This window comes from Gorilla gorilla, chromosome 10 (assembly GCF_029281585.2).
Source record: "Gorilla gorilla gorilla isolate KB3781 chromosome 10, NHGRI_mGorGor1-v2.1_pri, whole genome shotgun sequence".
Taxonomy (NCBI): domain Eukaryota; kingdom Metazoa; phylum Chordata; class Mammalia; order Primates; family Hominidae; genus Gorilla; species Gorilla gorilla.
Window position 1 is genome coordinate 44,032,406 of NC_073234.2, and position 26,261 is coordinate 44,058,666.

Here is a 26,261-nt window from a genome sequence, read left to right on the forward strand (position 1 = left end):
AATAGCAGTTTCTCCTTTGCAGCAGAGGCTTAAGGACTAATGATTATTACAGATTTCCATTTTTTCTTTGAAATCAGGTTGTTGTCTAATTTCTCTGGCCAATCTCACATTTGATGTTAGATTTTGAAAGATTGTCAGCCAGGCGCGGTGGCTTACGCCTGTAATCCCAGCACTTTGGGAGGCTGAGGCAGACGGATCACCTGAGGTCAGGAGTTCGAGACCAGCCTGCCCAACATGGTGAAACCTCGTCTCTACTAAAAATACAAAATTAGCCAGGTGTGGTAGTGCACACCTGTAATCCCAGCTACTGGGGAGGCTGAGGCAGGAGAATTGCTTGAACCCAGGAGATGGAGATTGCAGTGAGCCGAGATCACGCCATTGCACTCCAGCCTGGGCAACAAGAGTGAAACTCCATCTCAAAAGACAGAAAGATTGTTTTAATACTGAATTGTTGTCTGATGTGTCCTTTCTAAGGTCATTGGTTATGGCAGGATAGATGTAGTTGCCTGGCATTTAAGTTAGTAATGGAAGGCATCCTGAGAGTGCCATGAATGTAGATTAATTGTGTTTTTTTTTTCCTTTTCCAGATATCTTCTCTGGGTTGAGTTGGAAACAGTTTCGCAAAGGGGTGGGAAAAGACAGTGTGAACTTTCAGGGTCTCTTTCATCCCTAAGATTCTGTGATGCTTTCTGCATAGTGGCATTACTTTCATAAAGCTAGAGAAAATGGAAGCATTAGAGGGGAAGGACCCTCTGCTCCTCTTTGTTTGAAAGAGGAGGCTATTCGGTTTGTTCTGTTCCACTTTAGGATGTAAAAAGGGCATTTTTAACCAAGAATGTAGAGAGGCTGACAAAAACTGTTAACAGGGCCCAACCAGCACTTCAGTGCATTGATCAAAGCACCTACAGTTCTCATTTTAAGGCAAGTACAGCCATAACAGATACTGAGCAAATAAAGAGGGTATACATGTCCAGAACATTTTAATCTTGTTTCTCTCTTTACTTTGCCTAAGGAATTGCTCTGGATACCAGCCAGTTCCTATGGGTTTCCTTACACACCAGTGAATCCTTTTGCAGTTACAGAACAGAATGATTTTCATGCTTCCCTGATTTGGAATATTGGCACAACTATTGTTTTATTATTATTATTGGCCCAGTACTAATGAAGACTATGACAGTTTCTACAGTCCTTAAAGGGCTTGGTGACTGTCATATACCTATAGCTTTATGTGTTTCATAAGTACTTTACACTCTATTCGCATATATTCATTCTCTCTTTGAAGAAAATGAAAATTTGGACCTATATCTCTTATTCATAACTCAGTAGGACCTTCCTTCCTGTCCTTCTCCAAACAGCTGTTAGGCATTTACCTCTTCAGGCACGCAGTTATACTGTTTTTGTTTTTGTCCTTTGTTTTGACACTGTAATGGAAAGAACATGGAATTTTGGAACCAAGTAGACCTGGATTTGAATTCTAGCTCCTTGCCTGTAGTGTATGGCCCTGAACAAGTCACTTAGTATTTCTGAGTGTTGGTATCTTTATTTTTTTTGGTATCTTTTTTATAAATTGGAGATAACACTTTATACCTTGAGAATATTGAGTAAGATGATCTCAATAAACTGTAAAAAAATTCAAAGTCATAGGGGTGGACCCAGGTTGAGGGGAAAGATGAGAGTTTACAAGTCTAATTTTTTAATTCAAAAATATGTTCCCCCACTGGTACTCAGAGGCCTCAGATCTAGGCACCCTTCCCATCCCGTACTCCACACCCCAGAATGCTTCTGAATGAGCAGCCACCCTGGAACACCTAGGACTTTAACTTTTGGATCAGACACAGCTAGGTTGGAATTCTACCATTGCCTCTCTTGTACTGACTTGGGAAAGTTATTGGATTTATCTGAGCTTTGGTTTCTTCAACTGGAAAATACCCTAACAAAGAGTTGTGTTAGGATTCAACAATAAGTAAAAAGAAAAAAATAATTAAAAAAAAGTCGAGAAAGAATGCAGACTTTGGAATCAGACAACATGGAGGTTCTGGTCTGTTTCTGCCACTTAGTGACGGAACCTTGATCAGGTTGCTTAGCTGCACTTGGTGGATATGAGTTGAAGTACATAAAGCACCAGGCTCATAATCATGCTCAGTAAACCTCAGTAAATCATGTACCTTTTCATTTTCTCCTAATTCCCAATGTCAAAGAATGGAAGAAAAGGCTTGTGACACAGGAGCACCTAGACTGTTTTGTTTTTAAGCTACCACTTAACCCCTGTGGATGTTTGTTCCTACTGTTTGATTCCTAAAGGAATTTTTGGGTTTGTTTGTTTGTTTGTTTTGGTGTAGTTAAATAATGTATAATAAAATGCACAGATCTTAACCATTTTGTTAATGAGGTTTGTTTGTTTGTTTGTTTTGAGATGGAGTCTCACTCTGTTGCCCAGGCTGGAGTGCAGTGGCGCAATCTTGGCTCACTGCAACCTCTGCCTCCAGGATTCAAGCAGTTCTCCTGCCTCAGCCTCCCAAACAGGCGAGCGCCACCACACTTGGCTAATTTTTGTATTTTTTAGTAGATATGGGGTTCACCATATTGGCCAGGCTGGTCTCGAACTCCTGGCCTCGTGATCCGCCCACCTTGGCCTCCCAGAGTGCTGGGATTACAGGCGTGAGTCACCACGCCTGGCCTAGTTAATGAGTTTTGACAATTGTTTTCACCCATGTAACCACTGCATCAAATAAAATTGAATATTTCAATCAGTCCTGGAGGGTCCCTTCTTTCTCTTTCCAGTCAAGTCCTGAGCAATCATTTTCTGATTGCGATCACTGTAGGTTAGTTTTGCTTGTTCTTGAGCTTCACATAAATAGACATATATAGTATGTGTTCTGGTGGCAGGGGGTGGGGAGGAGAGTCTACTTTCTTTAATTTATCATAGTAGTTTTGAGATCCATCCATGCTTTTGTTTTGTTTTGTTTTATTTTCCAAGACGGAGTTTCGCTCTTGTTGCCCAGCCTGGAGTGCAATGGCCTGATCTTGGCTCACTGCAACCTCTGCCTCCCGGTTCAGGCAATTTTTCTGCCTCAGCTTCCCGAGTAGCTGGGATTACAGGCATGCCACCACCACACCCGGCTAATTTTTGCATTTTTAGTAGAGACGGGGTTTCACCATGTTGGTCAGGCTGGTATCGAACTCCTGACCTCAGGTGATCCACCCAACCTGGCCTCCCAAAGTGCTAGGATTACAGGCATGAGCCACTGTGCCCGGCCCTATCCATGTTTTTGTGTCTCAGTATGTACAGTAAGGTTGAACAACCTTTACCCAAAATGCTTGGGACTGTCTGTATTTCAGATTTAAGATTTTTTGGATTTTGGTAATTTTTTTAAATTTTGGAATATTATGGTTGACCATCCATAATCCAAAACCCAAAATTGGAAATGTTCCTATGTACATCCTTTGAGCATCATATTGGTGCTCAAAAAGCTTTGGATTTTGTACTCTTTCAGATTTCAGATTTTCTCATTAGGGATGCTCAGCCTATAGTTCAGTCTTTTTTATTATTAAATAATATTACATTTGTTTATTCTCCTGAGCCCCTAGATTTTAAACATTTTTTAAAATGTATCAATTGAGAGTAACTTATGATTGATAAACAAATAAGTACAGGACTGGAAAGCTTCCAAGGAATTTGCCACAAGGTAGACCAGAATTTTTAGCACCTAGATATCGTTGTCTTGCTTGCATTCTCTCTACTTGGCCATAGATTAAAAGTGAGAAAATGAAATTATTCTTCTGTCTCTGAATGTCCCCTATCTAACATATTCCTTTTGGCTCAATGCCTAGAAAGTTGTTTATAAATTGATGGAAGGATATATAATCTCACTCTATTATGGAAGGTACTTACCCTAGCAGTAAAAAAAATTATAGGGAATATGCAGTATTCTCCCTGAAAAAAATAGCTGAATCTTGGCTTCCAATAATCTTCCCCTGTATTATCCTATGTCTTCACTGCCCCGCCTGTTCCCCCGACATCTCACAGTCCCCTCTGTGCAGCTTTGAGCTACTGAGTATCCTCAGGAGACATCTTGCCTTTGAAATTGTGCTATTTGGTTGGATGAAATGTACACTGTACACAAATAGGTTGTAGGGAAGCACACATCTAGGCCCTCCTGGGAGCCTAATGTCTGCTTTGTTCTAGTCACCATTACATATGAAGTAGTTCCTTTCTTCTCCCATCAAAAACCTCCCTAACCCTTAATTTCTTCTCTATACCAAATAAACTATTAAGAATGGAATTACTTCTCTGCCTTTTAAGCTGCTACTGGCTTTATTTTAGCTGTTTAAGGCTTTTTTTTTTTTTTTTTGAGATAGAGTTGCACTCTTGTTGCCCAAGCTGGAGTGCAGTGGAGCAGTCTTGGCTCACTGCAACCTCCACCTCCCGGGTTCAAGCAATTCTCCTGCCTCAGCCTCCCGAGTAGCTGGGATTAGCAGGCACGCACCACCACGCCCAGCTAATTTTTTGTATTTTTAGTAGAAACGGAGTTTCACCATGTTGGCTAGGCTGATCTCAAACTCCTGACCTCAGTGATCCGCCCGCCTCCCAAAGTGGTGGGATTGCAGGCGTGAGCCACTATGCCCAGCCTAAGGCTTTTTTTAGTTAGTTGCTTACTTTTGCTTTTGTTTTGGCCCAGAAAAAAATTGTTTCCAGTAATCTTTATGCCCCAAGAGTAACGAGAGCCTTCTGCATTGGCTGAAAGGACTGGAAATGACCTTAATTAAAGGTTATTTTGGAAAGCAAAAGAGAGCCTCAGCCTAAGAAATACAGTTTTATGCTTAGTTTATCTTCCAGTGGATCTTAACTCTGTATTAGTAACAGTCTGACCCCTCATTACTAGCCTCTGCCTACTTTCAGGGCAGTTTCTTTTATCCTCGAAGAAAATGGTAAGGAGACTTAAAGCCATGTGATTTGAAAGCTTGACTTAAAGAAGCTGGGAATGTTTAGAGAAGGAAATAAGGTAAAGTTTTCTTTTACAAAGAGCTGATAGGGAAGCAAGATTAAGCTTGTTCTTTATGACTCGCACAGAAGGCTAAACGGGCCGGTGGGAGGAACTACCAAAGAGGTAAATTTTGCCTCTTTAAAAGGAAAGTGTTCCAAAAAGAAATGGTTTCTTTCTGGAGGTGAAGACTTTCCCTTCACTAAGAGGTATACAAGCGGGGACATTTTTCACAGTTACTAATGAGTTAAGAACCTAATTATGGAAGACTACGGTTGTAGAAAAATGGAGCTAAGACTGGGCGTAGTGGCTCACGCCTGTAATCCTAGCACTTTGGGAGGCTGAGGCGGGCAGATTACTTGAGGTCAGGAGTTCGAGACCAGCCTGGCCAACATGGTGAAACCCCTTCTCTACTAAAAGTACAAAAATTAGCCGGAAATTGCTTGAACCCGGGAGGCGGAGGTTGCCGAAATCATGCCGCTTGCGCTCCAGCCTGGGCAATAGAGCGAAACTCCGTCTCAAAAAAAAGAAAAAGAAAAATGGAGAATGAGAAAGCTTCTAAATACCCTTACAGTTATGAGATTCCATGATTCCCTTATGTCTTTAGTAGACTTTCCTTTCTGGTTTTTGACTATTTCTCCCCTTAGTTAGAGGCAGTATTGTATAAAGTTTAAGAAAGCAAGTAACAAAGCCAGATTTTCTGGCTTTGAGTCCTGGCTCTGCCATATGCCAGTTGTGTGTCCTTTTAAGCAAACTGTTTAACTTCTCTGTGCCTCAGTTTACTTGTCTGTAAAATGGTGATGATAGTAAGAATAAATATGTAATAGGATCATTGTAAGATTAAATGAGATATATAAAATATTTTAGGATAGTGCCTGGCACAATGTAAGCACTCAAAAGTTTTAGCTGATTATTATTATTATTATTGCCTGTCTCCCTGTCAGTTATTTCTTTCTTTCTTTTTTCTTTTTGAGATGGAGTCTCGCTTGTTTTCCCAGGCTGGAGTGCGGTGGCACGATCTCAGCTCACCACAACCTCCGCCTCCCAGGTTCAAGCGATTCTTCTGCCTCAGGCTCCTGAGAAGCTGTGACTACAGGCACACACCACCATGCCTGGCTAATTTCTGTACTATTAGTAGAGATGGGGTTTCACTATGTTGACCAGGCTGGTCTCGAACTCCTGACCTCGTGATCTGTCCACCTCGGCCTCCCAAAGTGCTAGGATTACAGGAGTGAGCCACTGCACCACCCAGCCTGTCAGTTATTTCTACTTAAAGAGCTGGACTTCTCTGCCTGGTCCAGGTAGTTCCTCTCTTTTTTCTTTTCTTTGAGACAGAGTCTTGCCTTTTTGCCCAGGTTGGAGTGCAGTAGTATGATCTCGGTTGCCCGCAACCTCCTCTTCCTGGGTTCAAGCTATTCTCCTGCCTCAGCCCCCCAAGTAGCTGGAATTACAGGCAGACACCCCACCATGCCCGGCTAATTTTTGTATTTTTAGTAGAGATGGGGTTTGACCATATTGGCCAGGCTGGTCTCGAACCCCTGACCTCAAGTGATCCACCCGCTTCAGCCTCTCAAAGTGCTGGAATTACAGGCGTGAGCCACCTTGCCCAGCCATTCCTTTTTTTTTTTTTTTTTGGGACGGAGTCTCGCTCTGTTGCCCAGGCTGGAGTGCAATGGTGCAGTCTCGGCTCACTGCAACCTCCACCTCCCAGGTTCAAGTGATTTTCCTGCCTCAGCCTCCTGAGTAGCTGGGATTACAGGCACCCCCCACCACACCCGGCTAGTAATTTTTTTGTATTTTTAGTGGAGACGGGGTTTCACTATGCTGGCCAGGCTGGTCTCGAACTCCTGACCTCATGATTCGCCTGTCTCGGCCTTTACAGGCGCGAGCCACCCGGCCTGGCCCGTTCCTCTGTTAATATACCCTTTTTTTTTTTTTTTAAACTATCTTCTTAATATACCCTTTTTTTTTTTTTAAACTATCTCCCAGGATTCTGACATAATAAACTCAACTCAGAGTATTTTAAATGGTAAGAGGATTTATGACTTCACATATTAGGAAGTCCAGAGATAGGGAGGGTCGAGATTGACTATTGTCTAATCACAGCATCAAGGATGCAGGCTCCAGCCAGGCATGGTGGCTCACATCTGTAATCCTAGCAATTTGTGAGGCCAAGGCGGGTGGATTGCTTAAGCCCAGGAGTTCAAGACCAGCTTGGGTGACATGGCAAAACCCCATCTCTATTACAAATACAAAAATTAGCCATTCGTGGTGATGGGCGCCTGTAATCCCAGCTACTCAGGAGGCTGAGCCCCAGAGGTTGAGGCTGCAGTGAGCTGTGATCATGCCACTACACTCCAGCCTAGGTGACAGACTGAGACCCTGTCTCAAAAAAAAAAAAAACACAAAAAGCCTGGGCAAGGTGGTCACACCTTTATTCCAATCGCTTTGAGAGGCTGAGGTGGGCAGATCACCTGAGGTCAAGAGATTGAGACCAGGCTGGCCAACATGGCAAAACCCCATCTCTACAAAAATACAAAAATTAGGCTGGGTGCGATGTCTCACGCCTGTAATCCCTGCACTTTGGGAGGCCAAGGTGGGTGGATTACCTGAGGTCAGGAGTTCAAGAGCAGCCTGGCCAACATGGAGAAACCCCATCTCTACCAAAAATACAGAAATTAGCTGAACGTGGTGGCACACGCCTGTAATCCCAGCTACTCAGGAGGCTGAGGTAGAATCGCTTGAACCCAGGAGGCAGAGGTTGCAGTGAGTCAAGATCACACCACTGCACTCCAGCCTGGGTGACAGAGTGAGACTCCATGTAAAAAAAAAAAAAAAAAAAAAAATAGCTGGGCGTGGTGGTGCATGCCTGTAATCCCAGCTACTAGGGAGGCTGAGGCAGGAGAATCACTTGAACCTGGGAGGTGGAGGTTGCAGTAAGCCAAGATCTCACCACCGTACTCTAACCTGGGTGATATAGTGAGACTCCATCTCAAAAAAAAAAAAAAAAAAAAAAAAAAAGGATGGATGCAGGCTTATTTTCTCTGCTTCCCCATCCTCCATGTGTTGGCAGGGTGCTGCCACAGTCTAGGTATCATCTGCATCCAAGATCACCTTTGGTAGAAGATACCTGTTTCTTCCAGAGGCTTAAAAAATTTTTAAATAAAATAGGAAACCTTTTCCATCCAACAAAGTCCCTTTGTGTCTCACTTGTCTCTTCTAAAACCAGTCACAAAAAGGAAACAGAATTACCACAATTGGTTTAACTAATTTATATCCATCTCCCAGGGATTGGGGATAAGGTCTCCTTCCCTGATCATGTATTCTCAGGGGAAGGCAAGCGCCAAAAGAAATCTGGGTTAGATCAATGAATGTGGAAGAACAGGGAAGTCTGGGGAGGTGCCCTTTCCTCTGCTGCTTCATTTTTCTCAGTGTAAGAATTATTTTGTTTTATACAGCTCTTCAAGAGGCTGGTGGTCTCAGTAGAATGACTGACTAAACTTTTTTTGAGACAGGTTTCACTCTGTCGCGCAGGCTGGAGTACAGTGGAGCGATCTCAGCTCACTGCAACCTCTGCCTCCCAGGCTCAACTAAGTAGCTAGGACCACAGGTGTGTGCCACCACGCCCGGCTAATTTTTGTATTTTTGGTAGAGATGGGGTTTGCCATGTTGCCCAGGCTGGTCTTGTACTCCTAAGCTTGAGCAATTCACCTGCCTTGGCCTCCCAAAGTGCTCTGATTGTAGGCGTGAGCCAACACGCCCAGCCAACTGACTGAATTCTTAAAAGTGGGTAGTTAAATGAGTCTGTTTTATGGGTATCTGTGAGAAGCTAAAGTTCAAGTCTTCCTGTTTCTCCAATGAATGAAGGAAGCCATGTGTCTCCGTAAAACTTGAGGTTGAATATGTGACCATATTCTACAGATGAAAGATCATTTTTTATTTGTTTGTGTTCAGTGTTTTGGCTGAGAAACAGTGGTTGGACACTGAAATTATTCCAGGTATCCAGATAGTTGGTCTTTTCCTGACCCACATGTGAAGGAGAACTGCAAAGTTGTCATTTTGATTTGACGAAATATACCCATTTGGTAATTAAGGCCCATCCTTGAAAAAGAAACAAACCACTGCTGTGCCTTGAACGGTGGCTGAGGCCTGTAATCCTAGCACTTTGGGAGGCCAAGGCAGGTGGATCACTTGAGCTCAGGAGTTTGAGACCAGCCTGGGCAACATGGCAAACCCTATCTCTAAAAGTAATAGAAAAATTAGGCTGAGTGCAGTGGCTCACACCTATAATCCCAGCACTTTGGGAGGCCGAAGTGGTGGGTGGATCACCTGAGGTCAGGAGTTGGAGACCAGCCTGGCCAACACGGTGAAACCCCGTCTCTGCTAAAAATATAAAAATTAGCCAGGTATGGAAGCGAGCGCATGTAATGCCAGCTACTTGGGAGGGTGAGGCAGAAGAATCGCTTGAACCTGGGAGGCAGAAGTTGCAGTGAGTGAGATCGCCACTGCATTCCAACCTGAGTGACAGAGCGAGACTCTGTCTCAACAAAAGGAAAAAAAAAAAAAAGAAATAGAAAAATTAGCCAGGCGTGGTGGCACATACCTGTAGTCCCAGCTACTTGGGAGGCTGAGATAGGAGGATCACCTGAGCCCAGGGAGGTTGAGGCTGAAGTGGGCCACGATCATGCCACTGCAGCCTGGGTGACAGAGTGAGACCCTGTCTCAAAAACAAAACCAAAAAACGAAAACTGCTTTATGATTTTTTATATCACCTTTTCTTTCTGACAAATAAATTTGAGGCTATTTAAGCTTGGAAAAGAGAAAAATACTGAAGGCCTATCATGTGATAAAAGATGTAAACTTAATTTTCTGTGACTCTAAGACTGATTTAGGATCAAGATTGAAGCAGTTCATAATTTATAATAGGGAGCAACTATGTAACAATTAAGACTATTTCATAAATAGTGAAATGATCCTGTTCCAGTTTTCCCAGAGATTAGCAGGCCTTTCAGAAAATTACAAAAATGAGTTCTTCTTTGGGGAATAGGGGAGGATTGTGGGAGGTCAAATCTAAGAACTCTTCCAGTTTTGACTATTATTTAATTTTTATTTATTTTTTATTTTTGAGACAGAGTTTTACTTTTGTTGCCTAAGCTGGAGTGTAATGGCACAATCTCGGCTCACCGCAACCTCTGCCTCCCAGGTTCAAGTGATTTTCCTGCCTCAGCCTTCCGATTAGCCGGGATTGCAGGCATGCACCACCACGCCCAGCTAATTTTGTATTTTTAGTAGAGATGGGGTTTCTCCATGTTGGTCAGGCTGGTCTCTAACTCCTGACCTCAGGTTATCCAACCGCCTCAGCCTCCCAAAGTGCTGGGATTACAGGCATGAGCTACCGTGCCTGACTAATTTTTTTTTTTTTTTTTGAGATGGATTTTTGCTCTTGTTGCCCAGGCTGGACTGCAATGGCACAATCTCAGCTCACCGCAACCTCCACCTTGCTGGTTCAAGTGATTCTCCTGCCTCAGCCTCCCGAATAGCTGGGATTATAGGCATGCACCACCACACCTGGCTAATTTTGTATTTTTAGTAGAGACGGGGTTTCTCCATGTTGGTCAGGCTGGTCTCAAACTCCCAACATCAGGTGATCCACCCACCTCAGCCTCCCAAAGTGCTGGGATTACAGGTATGAGCCACTGCACCTGATCTTTTTTTTTTTTTTTTTTTTTTTCAGAGACAGGATCTTGCTTTGTCACCCAGGCTGGAGTGTAGTGGTGTGGTTGTAGCCCACTGCAGCCTTGAACTTCTGGGCTCAAGTGATCCTCCCACCTCAGCCTCCCGAGTAGCTGGGACGACAGGCACACTCCACCACATCCAGCTAATTTTGTTCTTTTTTTGTAGAGAGGAGGTCTCACTATGTCACCCAGGCCAGTCTCAAACTCTTGGCCTCAAGCGACCCTCCCACCTCAGCCTTCTGAAGTGCTAAGATTACAGGCATGAGCCACTGCACCCAGCATAATTTATTTATTATTATTATTATTTTTTTTTTTTTTTTGAGACAAGGTCTTACTCTGCTGCCTAGGCTGTAGTGCAGTGGCAGAGTCATGGCTCAATGCATCCTTGACCTCCTGGGCTCAAGTGATCCTCCCGCCTCAGCCTCTTGAGTAGCTGAGACTACAAGTGTGCACCACCATGTCTGGCTAATTTTTTAAAAAAAATTTTGTAGAGACAGGGTCTCACTGTGTTGTCTAGGCTAGTCTAGAACTCCTGGGCTCAAGCGATCCTGCTGGCTCAGCCTCCCAAAGTGTTGGGGTTACAGGCATAAGCCAACACACACAGCTCCCAGTTTTGATCTTTATTAATGTTTCCTAGCCAAGATATACGGAGAATGCATGTGCTGACTTTTACTAGTACTTCAGACTGAAGAGAACTGAGGCTTGATTTACCCATTGTGGGGGTGGGTAATACATACATACATACTACATACATAAACAAAGTCCCATGTATAGCAAATGATCCATGAAGGTCTATAGGTTATAACTGTTTTTATAGTAGCCTTTAGTTACTGAATCAGATAATTTTAAAATGGAAGTTTGTAGTCAGTTTCTTTCAATATTTGTAGCTAGTTTCTTCTAATATTTCTCATCTTTAAATTCAACTATATGACTTTTTTTTTTTTTTTTCTTTTTTTGAGCCAGAGTCTTGCTCTGTCACCCAGGCTGGAGTGCAGTGGTGCGACCTCGGCTCACCGCAACTTCTGCCTCCGAGGTTCAAGCGATTCTCCTGCCTCAGTCTCCCAAGCAGCTGGGAGGCAATTGAGCGCAATTGAGCCAGCTTGCTTAAGATAAAGGAAAGAATTTAAGGCTGGATGCAATGGCTTACCACCATGCCAGGCTAATTTTTGTATTTTTAGTAGAGACATTGTTTCACCATATTGGTCAGGCTGGTCTCGAAATCCTGACCTCAAGTGATCTGCCCACCTCGGCTTCCCAAAGTGCTGGGATTGCAGGTATGAGCCACTGTGCCCGGCCGTCAACTATATGACTTTGCAATTGTGTGAATGACGCTCTGGCCCTCTAAAGATAATTTATCTAGCCCTAAGTAAACCAAGTCTCCAGGCAGCTGCTGAAGAGCCACCACAAGGTGAACAAAACAATACTCTAACCACCTCAGCCTTCTGAGTAGCTAGAACTACAGGCACATGCCACCACTCCCTGAACCCAGGAGTTTGAGGCTGCAGTGAGCTATGATCGCATCACTGCACTCCAGCCTGGGTGACAGAGTGAGATCCTGTCTCAAAAAAAAAAAAAAAAAAATCACAAAGCAGTAGCCTGGCAGACCATCTAATCTAACTTATGTCAGGATGAGGCTAACTTTGCTTCTTGAAAGACTTCTGGGTCTTACCCTTCTTACCCTTTAAACTGATTTGAAGGAGAGGAAAATATCTGTTGTGACAATTTTCTTGAAGCATTGCTGTCCATTTGTCTGTTTATTTAATTCCATTTCTAGGGCTACACTGGGAATAGATGTGACGTCTGGGAGAGTTTCCAGTAAAGGAGGGAAAGAAGTCTTTAGGGTTGAAGTACAGTCAGTAACCTGTATAAGGAGAAACCTCTGCAAACTATTGTTGGAGCTAAACATGTTTGACTTCGGCAATTGAGGACATGAATCTGTGTGTAGAGTATCAACTTCTGATTCTTAGTTTGTGGTTGGAGAACTGTGTAGGCTTCATTACAGGATTTCCCAGGTAGTGATAGTAAGTGATAAAGAAGCAGCCATCCCTGCAGTATAGATACTCCATCACTGGGAGACAGTAGATTGACTGAACCCAAATAGTGTATAGCAAAGTAAAGATTCCTCCTCCAGGGAGGGACCCAATCTTTCTGAAGGACAGATGTCTACAAAGTTCTTTTCTTGTTTTTTCAGCTTGCTTAAGATAAAGGAAAGAATTTGAGGCTGGGTGCGATGGCTCACACCTCTAATCCCAACACTTTCGGAGGCCGAGGTGGGAGGATCACTTGAGTCCAGGAGTTCAAGACCAGTTTGGGCAATATACCAAGACTCCATCTCTACAAAAAAAATCTTAAAAATTAGCCGGGCAGGCTGGGCGTGGTGGCTTACGACTGTAATCCCAGCACTTTGGGAGGCTGAGGCGGACGGATCACGAGATCAAGAGATCAAGACCATCCTGGCTAACACAGTGAAACCCCGTCTGTACTAAAAAATAGAAAAAATTAGCTGAGCGTGGTGGCGGGCACCTGTAGTCCCAGCTACTCAGGAGGATGAGGCAGGAGAATGATGTGAACCCAGGAGGCAGAGCTTGCAGTGAGCCGAGATCATGTCACTGCACTCCAGCCTGGGTGACAGAGCGAGACTCCATCTCAAAAAAAAAAAAAAATTTATCTGGGCATATGCCTGTATTCCTAGTTACTTGGGAGGCAGAGGTGAGAAGATTGCTTGAGCCCATAAGTTCAAAGTTGCAGTGAGCTATGATTGTGCCACTGCACCCCAGCCTGGGTGACAGAGCGGGACTCCATCTCAAAAAAAATATATATATATATATAAGATTTTATAGATTCTATAACCATTTAAGCTTTGTCTGATTTTACTTCTTTTTGAAGGGAGAGTAGCTTGAAGTTGGTTAACAGTGTTGTGGGTTTGTGGTAGCTGTGAAAGTTCTTCCTTGGGAAAGGAGAATACTCCTTTCTAGTAGTCAATGGAGCTTTATAATTTTCTTCTTTCTGTAGAGGATCTAATGGGTGAAGTGATTGAGCCAGAAATGTGAGCAAATTTCTGTAGGGAACAAGGAGAGAAAATAAAGTGTCAAGAGGGCTCATGCTACTTTAGAACTGAATCCTGGTGAATCTCAAAATAATTATGCTGAGTAAAAGTCCAGACAGTGTATGATTGATTCCATTTATAATAAATTCCAGAAAATACAGACTAATCTGTAGTGACAGAACAGATCAGTAGTTGGCTGGGGTTAGTGTGAAGGGAGGAAGAGATTACAAAGGGACATGAGGAACCTTTGGGGCATGGTGAATGTGCTCACTGTTTTGATTGGGGTGATGGTTTCACAGGTGAATGCATGTGTCATAATATAAAATTATACATTTTAAATACATGCAGTTTATTTGAATTTTACCTCAATAAAGTTTTTTTTTTTTTTTTAAAGAAATGAACCCAGGGACAGCATTTATTAAATAACTCTTTTCTGGGTTATAGGAAGGCTGCTGGAAAAAATGCACCCGTGTGAAATATGAGTCTTGTGTATTTGTTAAGTATGGATACATACCTCCTGCTTAATGCATTTGATGTTTCTTTAGGAGTCCATAGAGGCCACTGTATTCTATTGAAGAACATGTCTAACAGTAACACTACTCAAGAGACCCTGGAAATAATGAAAGAATCAGAAAAAAAACTGGTGGAAGAATCTGTAAACAAAAACAAGTTTATATCTAAGACTCCAAGTAAGGAAGAAATTGAGAAAGAATGTGAAGATACCAGTTTGCGTCAGGAGACACAGGTAACGATTGGAAATGCGTTGTATGCACACTTCTTTTTTTCCTTTAGAGACAGGGTTACCCAGCTCTGTCTGTTACCCAGCCTGGAGTGCAGTGGCACAATTAGGGCCCACTGCACACTCAAACTCCTGCATCAAGAGATCCTCCCATGTCAGCCTCCCAAGTAGCTGGGACTACAGGCATGTGCAACCACATCCAGCTAATATAAAAAATTTTTTTGTAGAGACAAGGTCTCTCTATGTTGCCCAGGCTGGTCTCAAACTCCTGGCCTCAAATGATTCTCCTGTCTTTGCCTCTCAAAATGCTGGGATTATAGGTGTGAGCCACTGTGCCCGGCCAACATTCTTTATACCTGAATAAAAGTGGAGATGTGTAAGAATCAGTCACTTTTAGAAACACTTGATTCTCTTTAAAAACTCCAGCTTCAACTCTCAAAAGAAATCTTCCCTTTTTGTCATATAGTCCACAATGAAGTCTAAAAAGGACAGAGTAAAATCCCTAATCTATTTGGGCCTGAGTTCACTGGTTCTTGCTGCATTTTGACTTTTTTTATTACCAAAAAATAAACTGTACACAAACACATATTTAATAAGTCATAAAATGACTCATATAATAAACTCTTAAAATTTGAGCTTCCTGGCTTTACACACAGTGTTAAATTCATATCCTGGTTGTGTTAAAGCAGTCAGCATTTTTCTGGGTCAGAAATAGCCTCTGAGCTTGCCACTTGGTAAATGTGAGTAAAAGGAATTTCATTCTTTGTTTGCCATGTTTTTCATCCAAATTCGTACTGTAGTTCAGAAATGATAGTAGTAGATAGCTAGCCAAACTTCCTCGTGGGGTTCTTCTTTGGTTTCTGCCTGGACAGCCCAAACTCTGAGCCTCCTCTCATCTACCTGTTAGAGCCCTTATTCTGTGGTCACTGCTGGTTTCTTCTGTTACCCAAGCACAACAAATCCTTTCCTTCATGCCTAGGGGTGAAAACTGGTTTTATTATAAGTCAAGAGACAGACAATTAACACTAGCAAGAAGTTAGATTAAAACACCAGAACAACAACATTTTAGAGGGTCTGGAAACTTGAAGCATAATTTTTCTAGACAATTCAATTCACATAAGGTTTGTCTTCTTTAAAGATTAAAACAGCAATAATATAAAGGAATGAATTAAAATTAGACAGCTCTCTGAGATATTTTGTTCTCTAGCTGCCTGCTTTTCTACTGTTTTTCGTCTTACAATTCACCAGTCTCTGCCCTGGCTGTTTTTCTTTCCATTATTACATGTTAGTTGTCATTCCCTGCCCATTCTTCCAGAGCTTGTGGAGACAATCTGCCACTGTTCCAGCTGTACTTCCAGCCTCCACTGATACAAATAATGAATTTTAAATATTCAGGACAGATAAGTGATGAATGTTTCATTATGTGCTGTCATGTTACATGAAAGATAATAATTAAATGAACTTTTGGGTCTAAGTTATTCTATTCTTAGGAGATAATTATAAATGGTGTTCTGAATTCCTGTTTTGTGTACTTCTTGAAGCTAGGCGGAAAAGAAGGGACATATATAGTTTGTTTTTTTTTTGAGGCTGAGTTTCACTCTTGTTTCACAAGCTGGAGTGTGATGGCACAATCTTGGCTCACTGCAACCTCTGCCTCCCGGATTCAAGCGATTTTCCTGCCTCAGCCCCCCGAGTAGTTGGGATTACAGGCGCCCGCCACGACACCCGGCTAATTTTTTGTATTTTTAGTAGAGGCGGGGTTTCACCATGTTGGCCAGGCTGGTCTTGAACTCCTGACCTCAGGTGATCTGCCCGCCTTGGCCTCCTTAAGTGTTGGGATTGCAGGCATGAGCTACCGCACCTGGCCCCATCTATAGGTTTTATATGCTTTATGGACACTCGCTTAGTTTAAAAATGTCTTCAGGCTGGGCGCAGTGGCTCATGCCTATAGTCCCAGCACTATGGGAGGCCAAGGTGAGCGGATCACTTGAGGTCGGGAGTTCGAGATCGGCCTGGCCAACATGGTGAAACCCTGTCTCCACTAAAAATACAAAAAATTAGCTGGGCATGGTGGCGTGTGCCTGTAGTCCCAGCTACTTGGGAGGCTGAGGCAGAAGAATTGCTTGAACCCAGGAGGCAGAGGTTGCGGTGAGCCAAGATCACCCCACTGCACTCCAGCCTGGGTGACAGAGCGAGACTCCAAGACTCCAACTCAAAAAAAAAAAAAAAGAAAAAAAAATATTCACCTGGAAATATAAATACAGTGTCTCGGGGTTTGGAAGGGGACCTGCCTCCTCTCTGACTTGACTCCTTTTGCTGCTGGTAGAGCAGGTGGAGCTGCTGCTGCCATCTACTGGAGCTCTTGTTCCTTTTGCAAAGTATTCAGTCTTGTCAGCCTCCCTGGATCCTATGGAGCAGTACCTTAAGAAGCACTCTACTCTCTATGCATTTCCCAACATACCATTTACACCTTCATCAGCACTAAAAATTCTGCTTCTGAGCTGGGCATGTGGCGTGTCCCTGTAATCCCAGCTACTTGGGAGGCTAAAGCAGGAGAATGCTTGAACCCGGGAGGCAGAGGTTGCGGTGAGTCAAGATTGTACCACTGCACTCCAGCCTGGGTGACAGAGTGAGACCCTGTCTCAAAAAAAAAAAAAAAAAAAAAAAAGAGCATGGCTGGGTGCAGTGGCTCATGCCTATAATCCCAGCACTTTGGGAGGCCCAGGCAGGTGGATCACTTGAGGTCAGGAGTTCGAGACCAGCCTGGCCAACATGGCGAAACCCCATCTCTACTAAAAATACAAAAATTAGCTGGGCCTGGTGGCGCATGCTTGTAATCCCAGCTACTCGGGAAGCTGAGGCAGGAGAATCACTTGAACCCCTGGGAGGCAGAGGTTGCAGTGGCCCAAAATCGCACCACTGCACTCCAGCTTGGGTGACAGAGTGAGACCCCGTCTCAAAAAAAACAAAAAAAAAACCCAGCATTTCTGCTTCTCCAGCCTTCCCTGGTTTTATACCCTGGAAGTCTCCCCAAGAATCTAAGTGGTCCTTTCAAAAAAGTCCCTGTTATGAATTGGAGCTGAAAAGTTTGGGGAAAAGGGACGTTCATTACATATAATGTGTGAGATATATCCTTGGGATCAGCAAGTGAAACTCAGAACATCTTTTGCATGGAAACAATGCTAGAAAATGCAGGTTCTGAGATTCTGTTTAGAATGGGAAAGTCCTCAACACATACTGAATTTAGGTGTGTCCTTTTTTTTTGTTTCGAAATGGAGTCTCGCTCTGTCACCCAGGCTGGAGCGCAGTGGTGCAATCTTGGCTCACTGCAACCTCTGCCTGCCAGGTTCAAGTGATTCTCCTGCCTCAGCCTCCCAAGTAGCTGGGACTACAGATGCGTGCCACCATGCCTGGCTAATTTTTGTATTTTTAGTAGAGACAGGGTTTCACCATGTTGGCCAGGCTAGTCTCAATATACTGACCTCAGGTGATCCATCTGCCTCAGCCTCCCAAAGTGCTGGGATTACAGGCGTGAGCCACCGCGCCCAGCCAAGAATGTCCTTTAGCCAACTTGGAGGCCAGGCGCAGTGGCTCACGCCTGTAATCTCAGCACTTTGGGAGGCCAAGGTGAGTGGTCATGAGATCAAGAGATTGAGCCCATCCTGGCCAACACGGTGAAATCCCATCTCTACTAAAAATACAAAAAAATTAGCTGGGTGTGGTGACGCATGCCTGTAGTCCCAGCTACCCAGGAGGCTGAGGCAGGAGAATCGCTTGAACCCAGGAGGCGGAGGTTGCAGTGAGCCGAGATCACACCACTGCACTCCAGCCTGGCAAAAGAGCGAGACTCCATCTCAAAAAAAAAAAATAGCCAACTTGGTAAGACCTCTTAGTTGGGCTTTCTGCCTTTAAACTTGTAATCCCTTTTGATAAATGTACCATATTGTTTTAGAAAGGTGGTTGTGAAATAAAGAACTGCCTGTGTTAACTCTCTTCGAACATTCTGTGTGTCTTACTGCCTTAAGCCAAGTCCAATATTTCTCAGCATGTTATATTGTGACCTAGTCTCTTGCCTGTTAGCCATCACCTCTGACATCCAATGCATCAGCATTATCTGATTCTTTGGTCCCTGTTATAAATAGGAGCTGAAAATTTGGGGAAAGCATGCTTTTGTACATGCTTTCTCTGCCTGGAATGCCCACCTTAATATTCTTATCCTGACCTCCTCCAACTCCTACCCCTACCAACATCTGTCTAATGCCTATTTATCCTTCAAAACTCAATCCAGATGATGTCTTTCTCTAGGAAGTCTTTGAAAACCTTATTCACCTATTGCAGGTCTATATAGTATAATTCTTTGATTAATGTCTGTCATCCTTACAGAACTATAAGTACTACGAGGCCCAGGATTAGGTCAATTTTGGCTCACCATTGTATCTCTAAGGCCAACACAGTGCCTTGCACATAGCAGGCACTCGATATCTGTAAATGTATGAATCTATGGGTTGCTAGGTCTGAGACGCTTCTGCTGTGTGCTCCTGTAGCACTCCATGAGTACCTCTCTAGTACACTTAATGTACTGTATTGTAATTGTCTGTTTGTCTGTCTTCTCCAACAGGATTATGAGTTCCTTTTTGACAAGGTTTGTGCCTTTTATCTCCATATCCTCCAGTAGCTAGCATGATAACATGGTGTATATTAGGCTTTTAATATATGTTTGGCTGTTAAAACTATCCATTCTGGGAAATAAGCAGATTCATTCATATATTGTTGGTAAGAGTCTAAATTGGTACAACCACTTTGAGGGGCAATTTAGGAATACTTTATAAAAAACTTTTAAATGGACTACAGATATACTATATTTATATATATTCAATGATATGGTCATTATTTATACTAACAAAAGGTCAGAAACATCCTAAATGGTGAAACATTAGAGACTGGTAAAATAAGTTATGGTATAGCTACACAGTGGAATACTATGTAGCCATTAAAAATGGGGTAGATCTTCTATAGAATGATACTCATGAAAAAAAGTTTAAAAGCAAGGTTCACAGTAGTATGTATAATATGTTTATTTTTATTTTTATTTTTTTTGAAACGGAGCCTTGCTCTGTTGCTCAGGCTGGAGTGCAGTGGCGCAATCTCAGCTCATTGCAACCTCCGCCTCCCAAGTTCAAGCAATTCTCCTGCCTCAGCCTCCCAAGTAGCTGGGATTACAGGTGCCCACCACCACGCCTGGCTAATTTTGGTATTTTTTAGTAGAGACAGGGTTTTGCCATGTTGGCCAGGCTGGCCTTGAACTCCTGACTTCAGGTGATTGCCCACCTTGGCCTCCCAAAGTGCTGGGATTACAGGCATGAGCCACCGCCCCCAGCCAATATATTTGTTTTTTTAAAAAACCTTTGTGTACACATACACTAAGCTTATATATGCCTAAAAGATACCTGGATATATCCAAAAGAACTTCAATACTGGTTGACCATTTAGGAGAGAACCAAGTATCTGGGGGACAATTATGAAAGGAGACTTACTGTTCTATATATACCCCCATTATGCCTTTTGAATCTTTGTGCCATGTGTATGTATTGCCTGTTTGAAAAAGTAGTGACAAATACTGCTTCATATTTCTGGACTATGAATCTTCCCTTACTGCAACAGATCTTACCACTGAGCAGATCCACCATCATTTCTTATTCTTTCCATCCACCTTCTCAGTTCTCCATTTTGCATTGTGGCCGTGTTATTTGCTAACTAGTGAAGAAGACCAAGAAAAGAGAAATCCTCACCTACCCAAGGCCATGCTGGTACTCTGTCTCTGACTTGTTTCCCCTCCCCTATCCTCCTGCCTCAGTTCCCTCTACGCCCCATTAGAGTTCCATTCCAAACATCTCAGAACTCCTAAGTGCCTCATCCCCATATATAACCCTACCCAACCTCTTCCCAGAACCCCCAGTTTGACTTCTCAGATGTTTACAAATCTTATTAATTGGCTGTTCTTTCCCTCATCCCACCTTACGCCTTCATTCGTTATCTTCCTCGGTTTCTATCCTGACCCTTATCCACTCTCTTCCCCTTGCTCTGGAGGTCTTATCCCTATCTTTTATGCTCCCTTCTTTGTATCCTGATAACTCAGGGAGGGAGGTGTTTGGGAAGAAGACTCTTCATTCGATTTCTGCAGCTATAGGAACAGATATTTTGGGTATCTCAAGTTGGAACTATGAATGTGTGTATTGTCCTATAAAGATATTATAAGTGATGGTTAGGGGCCATATTTCATATCCATTATGGATTAAATAGGCTTCTGTGAACAGGGTTGGGGGAAAAAAACCACTCTTTCATGCTGTGGTAGTGACATTTCCAGAAGCATCCTAAATAGGACAGGATACCATGGTTTGTCCAAAAGTAACTTTTATCAGTCTGTGAAATAGGCCAATAAAATCAGTGTCTTCCAACTCTTTTTTTTTTTTTTTTAATGGTTTTTGTTGTTTGGTTTTTGAAACAGGGTCTGGCTCTTATCACCCAGGCTGGAGTGCAGTAGCGTGATCTCGGCTCACTGCAACCTCCTCTTCCCAGGCTCAAGCCATCCTCCCACCTCAGCCTCCCAGATACCTAAGACTACAGGTGCATGCCACCACACATGGCTAATTTTTGTTTTCTTTTTCTTTTTCTTTTTTTTGTCTTTTTGGTTTTTTTTTTTTTTTTGTAGAGATGGGATTTCGCCTTGTTGCCCCGGCTGGTCTCAAACTCCTGAGCTCAAGGGATCCGCCTGCCTCGGCCTCCCAAAGTGCTGGGATTACAGGCATGAGCCACCACATCTGACCATCTTCTGATTCTCTAACTTAATGGTGAATGGTGATTTGACTGTATTGGCCTGCAGTCCCTTTCCTGTCACAGTTGTTAGAGTTGTAGGTTGTAGGGAGAAACCCACATCAAGTGGTCCTCATCATAGTTTGGCTGTTGTAATGGTTTTTACAGTTAGTGGTTTTTCTTTATAAACATGTATTGTTTTTAACTTACATGTCGATTTTCTTCCACCTTTAATATTTTCCAATTCCCTTCTAACAGAGGCGGACATCTAACCATGGTCATGCCAGGAAAAGAGCCAAGGTGAGAGCCCTTCCTCTGTAGCTTCTTTTCTAATGTTATTAGTAATACATTTCACAAGTAGACTTGTCATGAATATCTAGTTTGTTCAAATTATGTAGGCAGAGTTTTCTTGCCTGTACTCTGTACCCCAATTGTGAACCTGCATAAGTGTGCATACACACATGTACACATACACATACACACCTCTAATGGAAACTGTGTATGCGTACATAGGTGTATACACATTTGATGCCTGAAAGGCTACCCAGCTGGAGCCTTCCACAGAGCCGGAAAGAACTGGATACTAGTTGTGCTGAAATACCAGTTTCTCTGCTCACTCCTAGCTTCTCTAGGAGAATGACTGCTTATATGAGTCTTTTTATTCCCCCTTCTTTTTTTTTTTTTTCCTTGTGAGTTTTCTTTACGATAAATCCTGCCCTACTAAGAAAAATGACTCAACATTTCTGGATATCCTAAAAATACAGGCTTTTTTTTCCCCCTAATGTTTTACTTTTTTTTTTTTTTTTTTTTTTGAGACAGAATTTTTTGCTCTGTTGCCCAGGCTTTAGTGCGATGGTGCAATCCTGGCTCGCTGCAACCTCCGTCTTCTGGATTCAAGCGTTTCTCCTGCCTCAGCCTCCCAAGTAGCTGGGATTACAGGCGCCCGCCACCATGCCTGGCTAATTTTTGTAATTTTAGGAGAGATGAGGTTTCACCATGTTGGCCAGGCTGGTCTCAAACTCTTTTTTTTTTTGTGATGGAGTTTCACTCTTGTTGACCAGGCTGGAGTGCAATGGCCCGATCTCCGCTCACTGCAACTTCCACCTCCCAGGTTCAAGTGATTCTCCTGCCTCAGCCTCCCAAGTAGCTGAGATTATAGGCATGCATCACCATGCCCGGCTAATTTTGTATTTTTAGTAGAGACGGGGTTTCACCATGTTGGTCAGGCTGGTCTCGAACTCCTGACCTCAAGTGATCTGCCCACCTTGGCCTCCCAAAGTACTGGGATTACAGGCATGAGCCACTGTGCCCGGCTTCGAACTCTTGACCTTAGGTGATCCACCCGTCTCAGCCCCACAAAGTGCTAGGATTACAGGCATGAGCCACCATGCCTGGCCATTTTTCTTTTCTTTTCTTTTCTTTTTGAGATGGAGTCTTACTTACTCTGTAGCCGGAGTGCAGTGGTGTGATCTCGGCTCACTGCAACCTCTGCCTTCCGTGTTCAAGTGATTCTCATGCCTTTGCCTCCCAAGCAGCTGGGCTTTCAGGCACACACCACTAGGCCAGGCTAATTTTTGTGTTTTTAGTAGAGGTGGGATTTTGCCATGTCACGCAGGCTGTTCTCGAACTCCTGGGCTCAAGCGATCCACCTGTCTTGGCCTCCCAAAGTGCCGGGATTACAGGCATGAGCCACCGCACTCAGCTAACCTAATGTTTTACTTTTTAGGGGGCAGGAAGAGGATTTTGCTTTTAATCATTATATGATAAAATTAGCACATCACAGATTATTTTAAGCAGAGTTATCAGGGAAGACTACATGTGTTAGTGTGTGATAGGTTTTTAATTTAGCTGGGAAGCAGTAAAGTATTAAATTTTCCTTGCATTGGGAAGAATTGCCACCAAAAGTAATAATTAAGGTTGGCCACCCTGTTCCTCCAAAAAAATAATGATAGAGTTTGGAGAGTGGCTCAGCCACTATGTGGCTTGAGTTTGAAGAAGGCCAAGAACTATGATAAATTGGCTCTGTGGCTTGCCTTACGTGGCCTGATCCATAGTGACGGGCTTGATGTTAAAGTTCAAAACAAAGGTTACTTACTGCTACTTCAGTTCCTCTCAATTTTTTTGGAATAAGTAAGACAGCTATTATCTCCATCTTACAGATGAGGAAATTTAGGCTATAGGGATTGAGTGGCTTAACAAATCAATAGCAGTAGCTTAACATTCAGTAGCAAGTGGCAGAATTAGGCATGACGTTAATTCTTCAGGCTCACAAGTTCTTTCTGCTATACTGCACTACTTAGAGCATACCTGTCATGTTTTGTACTTTGGTATTTACTGTAATCCTTGGTTTTATTGTATTGAGTCTCAGTAAATGTTTATAGGTAGATTTCTAATGAGTCACCCTATAGTTTTTAGCTTTGGGTGGGTCCCTAGGAGAGAAATGATTTGCATAGTGGATTTCTGATATTTTTGGGATTCACCAGCTAGCAGAAGTAAAGTGGGCAGATTAGGTTTTATTGCATTAAATCCCAAGTGTTAATAAAGTTTTATCTGTCTCTTTTTTTTTTTTTAATTTTTTGTTTTTTGGTTTTTTGAGATAGGGTCTCACTCTGTTGCCAGGTTGGAGTACAGTGGCATGATCACAGCTCACTGCAGCCTCAACCTCCCAGGCTCAAGCAATTCTCCCGCCTCAGCCTCCCAAGTAGCTGGGACCACAGTCATGTGCTACCATGGCCAGCTAATTTTTTAAAAAATTTTTTGTAGAGATAGGGTCTCACTATGTTGCCCAGACTGTGACCTCCTGGCCTCAAGTGATCCTCCTACGTCAGCTTCCCAAAATGCCAGGTTTACAGGTGTGAGCCACCATGCTTGGCCTTTCTCTTACTCTTTTCTTAGACACTTCTTTCCAAACCCTTGACCTCTCAGGTTTAGAGTCATTTAGCATTTATTGTCTACTGTATGCTAAGCACTATTTAATGGTATGTATATTTACATACTGTATATTATCTAATTCTCACAACAGGTTTTTAGGTAATTTTAGGTATTTATCGCCATTTTCCTGAGGAAAAACAGAGACCTGGAGAGGTCAGGTAATTTGCTCAGGGTCTCATAGCTTGTAAGTACAAAACCAGGAGTTGAAGCTAGGACTTTTGGCTCTCAGCCCCATTGTCTTTCTACTATGCTATGTTGCTGTGTGTTTGCATAAAGTTCTGAGACTGAAATTAGAGTATGGGGTTGAAGAGATAAGAGGGCTGAGTGAAATGGTTTCCTATCATCTGTCCACGTAGCCAGTTTGTACATGTCTACTGTTGTAAGCAAGAAAAGTATCTTTCAAGTGAATCAGGAACTGGTGAGTAGGACCCGTTTGAAAAAAACCCCTGTTTAATGGAAACAGCAACTAACAGAGCCAAAGAGGACACTTTTCATTCAGCCAAAAGCTTTCTGAATGTTCACCAAGGGAAGAAATATATAAGATACATAAAAAAAATTGAAAATTGTTTTTTGTTTTTTTCAGTCTAATTCCAAGCTAAAGTTGGTGCGCAGCCTGGCAGTGTGTGAGGAGTCCTCCACCCCATTTGCTGATGGGCCATTAGAAACCCAGGTAGGTCATTTGCAGGAGTAAGTGTAGCTTTTGCGCTTGGCAGTTGTTTGGTAAGATGTAGTATGGCAGTCACAGCAACATCAGACTTGAAAATCAGGGTAGAAGGTACTTCAGAACAAAAGCTGTTGTAGTAAAACAGGGCATGGTCTCTCCTCCCAGCTGTGGGTTCCAGTGGCAGTGGCAGTGCTGACAGACCTGCGCCAGGGAGGAGGGGGACCCTAAAAAAGAAAAAAACCCCAGCATAGTGAGAGCATGAAGTATAGGTCTTCATATCTTGACCACCTAGGATGATGCAGACAAGAAGATCCCAGGGCTAGATCTTATTTTCTTATGTGTACCCTCCCCCTCTGGTGGTTAGAACCATTCCCATTCAATACCTATGCCAAGAACAGCCTGTGTAATTTGAGCTCTCCATAAAGTAGGTTGTGCTTGCTGGCAGAAAAAGCTGTGCCTCTACCCTCTTGATAGAAGAAAACTAAAACAGTTTAATTAGCAAAATAACACTAATCTATAAGAGAGAGCTGCCACCCCAAGATTTACCTTCTTTGAGATTCCAAGGGAGCTGCAAGAAAGTTAAAATCTTTTTCCCCCTTTGATTATCCTTTTTCCCCTTAAGGATATAATTCAATTGCACATCAGTTGCCCTTCTGACAAGGAGGAAGAAAAGTCCACAAAAGATGTCTCTGAAAAGGAAGACAAGGACAAAAACAAAGAAAAGATCCCAAGGAAGATGCTGTCCAGAGGCAAGGAGTTTTTCCCATCTCTCATCTGTTCTAGGGCAGTGCCCTTTACTTTTATCCTGAAGCCTGGCACCTGCTAGCCTTACTGGCCCATCAATTTGTAGTGTTCTGCTAACTTGGTTGCTTGAGGAGATGCCTAACGAGGTTACTTTCTTTGCTTCTTTAACTGAACCTGCCTTAGGAGCTCACATGCCACAGACAGCTACTCCATCTGCATTGGCATTATCCATAGGAGGACAATGTAGTCAATTCTGATTTTACTTGTGCTCTGGAATAATGGTAACATTGATAATCATTGGGTAGCAAATCCTCCAGATGCCATTTATATTTTGGTTTGGGGATGGCTAGGGTGATATTTATTTATTTATTTTTATTTTTATTTTTATCTTTTTGAGACAGAGTCTCCCTCTGTCGCCCAGGCTGGAGTGCAGTGGCACGATCTTGGCTCACTGCAACCTTCGCCTCCCGAGTTCAAGCGATTTCCTTGCCTCAGCCACCTGAGTAGCTGGGACTACAGGCACATGCCACCACACCTGGCTAATTTTTGTATTTTTGTAGAGGTATTTAGTTTCACTATGTTGGCCAGGCTGGTCTTGAACTTCTAACCT

The 26,261-nt window shown here is 43.0% G+C and overlaps 1 protein-coding gene across 37 annotated transcripts in view; it reads left to right on the forward strand.

Moving 5' to 3' along the window:
• The window catches only part of R3HDM2 (R3H domain containing 2), a 176,998-nt gene that overhangs the window by 106,055 nt on the left and 44,682 nt on the right, over window positions 1-26,261 (forward strand). For 19 of the 37 annotated variants that reach the window (XM_055359313.2, XM_055359293.2, XM_031000776.3 and 16 more), the window contains 5 exons: window positions 14,309-14,508; window positions 19,121-19,144; window positions 21,571-21,612; window positions 24,827-24,913; window positions 25,530-25,656. In XM_055359313.2, the coding sequence (XP_055215288.1) occupies window positions 14,344-14,508; window positions 19,121-19,144; window positions 21,571-21,612; window positions 24,827-24,913; window positions 25,530-25,656 (445 nt within the window). In that variant the 5' untranslated portion in view covers window positions 14,309-14,343. Of the gene's footprint in view, window positions 1-14,308; window positions 14,509-19,120; window positions 19,145-20,230; window positions 20,310-21,570; window positions 21,613-24,826; window positions 24,914-25,529; window positions 25,657-26,261 lie in introns of those variants that run through there. The other 18 variants (XM_055359296.2, XM_019038068.3, XM_055359314.2 and 15 more) reach the window with 2 other exon arrangements.